Source organism: Rattus norvegicus, chromosome 3, assembly GCF_036323735.1.
Source record: "Rattus norvegicus strain BN/NHsdMcwi chromosome 3, GRCr8, whole genome shotgun sequence".
NCBI lineage: Eukaryota > Metazoa > Chordata > Mammalia > Rodentia > Muridae > Rattus > Rattus norvegicus.
In genome coordinates, this window is record NC_086021.1 from 94,599,872 (window position 1) to 94,605,480 (window position 5,609).

At 31.8% G+C, this 5,609-nt stretch overlaps 1 protein-coding gene across 1 annotated transcript; it reads left to right on the forward strand.

Moving 5' to 3' along the window:
* Window positions 1-3,578: 3,578 nt before the first annotated feature.
* On the forward strand, window positions 3,579-4,520 carry Or4p22e (olfactory receptor family 4 subfamily P member 22E). Its single transcript, NM_001000645.1, has one exon. The coding sequence runs from the start codon at window positions 3,579-3,581 to the stop codon at window positions 4,518-4,520; it is 942 nt and encodes a 313-aa protein (NP_001000645.1).
* Window positions 4,521-5,609: the final 1,089 nt, after the last annotated feature.

Below are 5,609 nucleotides of genomic sequence, written 5' to 3' on the forward strand. Positions count from 1 at the left end.
TCTCTCTTTCATTAAAGTAACAAACAAATATGAAAATAAAACAAAATGAAACAAGAAACACGTACAAATACAGCGACATAAGTAAAAATGACCATAAGACCAATGGGATAAAATAAATGACAAAATAATGGTAGAGGAAAGAAAATGTTTAGTAACACTGAGTTTCTTTTGTATTGTCCAAATACTCCTACACATGGTGCCACATTGAAGTATGATTTGTATATCCTCGAGACTCAAATGAAAAATGGTTTGTTAGTCATTTAACTAGATATTTGTCAAATATATATGCAAATTTAGATTCATGTGATGAGTAATATTTGAAGTTAGATTGTATAATTTTGCTTTTATTCAGTTATTCATTACTGAATCTGGTATACCACATTTTGTGCAAAATTAAGCTAATTTCTTTTTCTTTTTTATGAATAATTGGAAAATTTAATGTAATAATTTTAGCAAGTAAAGAATAAATACAGTAAAATAACACAATACACTATGAATGTATTTTTAACAGTACACAGTTTGAAAAAAAAGGAAGTTGTAATATTGGTGTATTGATGATCCACAAACAGGAGAAGCTATATATAACATGACCCCTGTCTGTTTAAAACCATATCATTGAAATACCACAGTCTAGTTTTCAGTCAATGAAGACACGGTTTCACACCCAACTCTTCCAAAGCATAGCACAGTACATCAGTGTGAAATATATAAATATAAATTGCATTATATATAATATATATTGTATTATATATTGTATATAATTGTATTATATATATAAAGAGTTAGATTGTAGATACATAAAATGAATATAACCATTAAAATCACAAGCAAAATATGTTTAGGTAATACACAGATTATATTGTTATCTCTCTTAATTTTCTAAAACCAATTTTCAATATAATTATATTACCAATGTATATTTTCAGATATTTGTGGTAATAATTAGTTTTGTAAAATGAGAACTTTATAAGGTTATAAAATTTAACCTTATATTGATAGTTGGGTTTCATAATTGTAGTAGGTTTTCCATTTAATAAATACAAAATGCAATAAATTTATAATCCTGTATTTTAAGTTTATCAGAAAATAATTAAATATTTATAATTGTAAATATATATATTAACTATGAGGACCAAGACTCTGGCAAATAATACATTTATCTAAGTACAGTCACCTTAAAACAACTTTAAATCCCTATGTTGGGGCATCATATATCTAAAGAAGTATGACAAAAAAGGTAAGAGATGATAAGAGATGAACAATTGCAAGAATCCTAATTGTGTCCATTTACTTAGTTATTTTCTTTCTAAGTGCTGTGAACTGAACTCAGGAACCTGCACATGAAAGGCACACATTCTTTCCCTGAAGTACATCTCCAGCTTTTGAAAAACCAATGCTGTTTTATCATAAGCAATGCATGTAGATGTTGCAATAGCAACAGTTGATTGATTGAAATGTTCTTACCTAAAAGTAGACATGAGAAAGCCAAGATAGATGTAGCCGTTTATAACAAATACAAAGCATCTATCATCCAATTCCTGTGTCTATGGTGTGTGGCTCTGCCTTTATTTGACTAATCCGTTTGGATCACTGAACTTTTCACTAACATGATTCTTGAATTAAACCTCAAATTGACAAGAGCCTCCCAAAGTGTATGACAACAGATGACTGTGAGATAATGTAGGTGTGTCATCCTTTATGTCATTGCTTCAGAGGTTTTCACAGAAAGCATGAACTATCAATCACAATCACCCAGATCATTAGGCCTTGTGTCTATGTCTCATGATGTTTCGTGGCTCATCCAGTGTGTCATAGATTAGTAAATCGGAGTGAGTGTGTTTCTTATCAAATATGGAATCCTGAGCTGTTGCTTTACAATAGACTGAATTTTTGAAGTAAAACCAATATTTCCTGTGCATATCATTCATTCCAAGTTCCTTAGGTACGCACTTGATATGTTTTTATTTTCTAGTTCTTTCTAAATAAGTGCTTTTTATTTTATATGAAATATTATTTTGAGAAAAATTTGCTTGGGATGTCTATTTCCCCATTATACTCATCTCATTAAAAAATTAAGAACTTTTAATTACATAACCAGGATATGTAATCTACCATGTTTACAGAGTAATAGTAATTTTAGCTGACTTGGTACAATAATATGCGATGCACTTTTTTGTTACTAAATGTATGTTTTTAAAAAACATTTTTCTTGAAAACTGTATGTATTTACATTCCAAATGTTATCACCTATCACCTCTCTCCAATAACCTCTCCCCTTACTTCTAAGAGGATATTCCCACTGTCACCCACATTCTCCCACCATTTCAATGCCCTGGCATTCCCCTTCTCTGGGGAAATAGGCTTTCACAGAACCAAGACCATTTCCTCCTATTGATGCTGGACAATGCCATCCTCTGCTACACATGTGGCTGGGGTCATGGCTCCTCCAATGTGTACTCATTGGTTCATTGTTTAGTCCCTGGGGCCTCTGGTGTGGTCTGGTTGATTAATATCGTTGGTCTTCCTGTGGGATTGCAAGCCCCATCTGCTCCTTCAGTCTTTTCTCTAACTTCTACATTGGGGTCCCCTTATTCAGTCCAATGATTAGCTGCAAGCGTCCTCATAACCCTAACCCTAACCCATATAGAACAGGAGGGGTAGCGGCTAGGGGGATTTTGGCCCTGCGAAATCGGGAAAAGGAATAACAATCGAAATGTAAATAAGAAATACTGAAGTTAATAAAGAAAAAAATACAAAAAGCCAAAATTCTAGCATACATCTCACCTTATTTTTTTATATTTAGTAGAGCTTAAAACAATCTTGATAACACTGAATTTAAAATTTGTTTACGTTTAAATATATAATTACTTTACAAGGCTTCTTTATGGTTTTTCTGATTGTAGGAAATTTTTATTAGTTTTATTACTGAGCAAAATAAAAAGCTGTCTGGTTGCTATTGAAAAAAAAGAAAATTAGTAATCATCATTATATTTAAAAAACTTTAAATGATCTCGTTACATAGCCAGCACAGTACATTTTTGTAAACTATAAATCAATTTCTCATTATTTTATGTTTTCAACATATACCAATCATATACATCCTTATTTTAATGATAGAATATGCAATAAAAAATATCTATTGAAAATTAAATTTTTATTTTATGTTCTGAGAAGAAAATGATCTGTAAAGTAAAATTTTTATGTGTATAAACTATACAAGTTAAATAATAAAGGAAATAAATTCTCTACATAGTATTAACTGATTATAACTGTTTCATATTATTATGAATAAAAATATTACAATTGAAAGAGTTTAGTAATTTTAACTTATTTTTAAAATTTAAAACATTTTATGTTATCAATGATTAAAATATTTGACAAAATAATATAAGCTATTACACAAAAATATGATTTAACAGCAACAAAATAATTAATTTTTGAACTGATTGCCTTGTATGCTTTGTTTGGAATTATCTATGATTTATCATTCTTGTTTACATGGTTCAGTGATCCAGTTGAATTGTTGCTTCTGAATTTCTCTTTTCCATAGATAACTATTTCTCTACAGAGTACAATAAATGGAATGCAAGAGGAACATATCAGAATTTCTTCTCATTGGACTGTCTTCTAAGCAGAACATTGAAGTGTTTTGCTTCCTGTTCTTCTCCTTCTGTTACCTTGCCATCTTGTCTGGGAATCTGATGATCCTTATCTCTGTCAGATGCAGTTCTCTTTTTAACCAACCCATGTACTATTTTCTCAGTCATTTATCTTCTATGGACATTTGCTATACCTCCTGTGTGACACCCAAACTGATTGGAGATCTGCTTGTGAGAAGAAAATATATCTCTTATACAATCTGTATGCTGCAGGTCATTGCCATGCACTTTTTTGGCGTTATTGAAGTCTTAATCCTAGCAGCCATGGCCTTTGACCGTTGTGTGGCCATCTGCAAGCCTCTCCACTGCATGCTCATCATGAGCAGAAGCAAATGCCATGTCTTGATCTTGGTCTCTTGGGTTGGTGGGGCTGCACACTCCTTTTCTCAGTTTTGTTTGCTAATCTGCTTGCCCTTCTGTGGCCCCAATGAAATAGACCACTACTACTGTGACATTTTCCCTTTGCTGAAAGTTGCCTGTACTGACACCACCATTGCTGGTATGCTCGTTGTTGCCAATTCAGGACTGATAGCTTTGGTAACCTTTGTTCTCTTATTTGGTTCATATGTGGTTATACTGTTCACATTAAGGAATTACTCTGCGGAACAAAGACACAAAGCTCTTTCTACATGTGGATCCCATATCACTGTGGTCATTTTATTCTTTGGACCTTCCATCTTTGCTTACCTTAGACCTCCTACTACTTTCCCTGAGGACAAAATCTTCGCTCTATTTTATACAATCATTGCTCCTATGTTCAATCCCCTTATATATACTTTAAGAAATACAGAGATGAAAAAGGCTATAAAAAAGGTTTGGTGTCAAAAGAGATTTTTCAGAAGAGAAACAGTTAACTTTTAGTATGTTACACAAATTCATATAGTAAAAAAGAGTGTCTCTGAAAACAATATTTAATTATTGAATATCAACTGCTCATTCAAAAAGAGTAGGGGAGGTGGAAATAGGAAGTACCAAAATGAAAATGTACTATTCAATTGAGAATGAATAATGTTTTTCATATTAAATTTTTTGGGGTGATAGAAGGGTGACTTCAAAGCACATTAAAATTCCAAACTATTTTAGAATCTTAAAATTTTAATTTTGTTTTCTACATGATGATAAAATATTTCCGTATAATTCAGAAATTAAATAGACTGATATTATTTTTATAGAAATGCTTTTAGTAATGTTTTATATTCTAATAATATAGCTAAATAAATCTTATAAGGTGACAATTTTAACTAAATTATAACATAGTGTTCCTCAAATCATATATACTCCAACTGTGGAAAACAAATGAAAAATAATAATTTTATGCTTTTAGAGGAAACCTTTGTTAGGTTCAAGACACTAAAACTATTCATTTAAGAAAATCACTTCATATAAGACAGACCTGAAAATATAGACCTGAAAACTAATCCATTCCAGTTCTTATGGCATAGAACTAACAAACTATATTCTATTTGAATTTTTAAACTGATTATTGTTTTGGACTCTTATTTTATTGAAAAAAATTTGTGATGTTTTTAGAGGTAGATGCCTGTATGTTTTAATCTTCTTTCTCACTCAGGTGTTTTTCTCCTCTCTCCTCTCTCTCTCATCAATATTATTGTCCGGAATGCTAATAGACTTTCCTTCTACAGTCAGGTCAGTTATACTCTATCACCCTCTGTTGCAAGCAAATATTGTTTACTCTTCTTCTCCTTCTGTGAAGGGTTGTCCCAGAAGCAATTGCCAATTGAAGAAGAGACCATGCACTTTACAAACAGTGAACAGAGATGCCTGGGCATGTTCCGACCTGAATGCCCCCTTCCTGAGAAATAGCTTTTCTAGTGCCAGAAGGAACAAAGCAAACATTCAAAAAAAGAAGCACCCAACCCTACTACTCAGCCACAATACCAATAAATTGCACCAGTGACTCAGTGACTAGCAAGACTCAAAAATGTACAG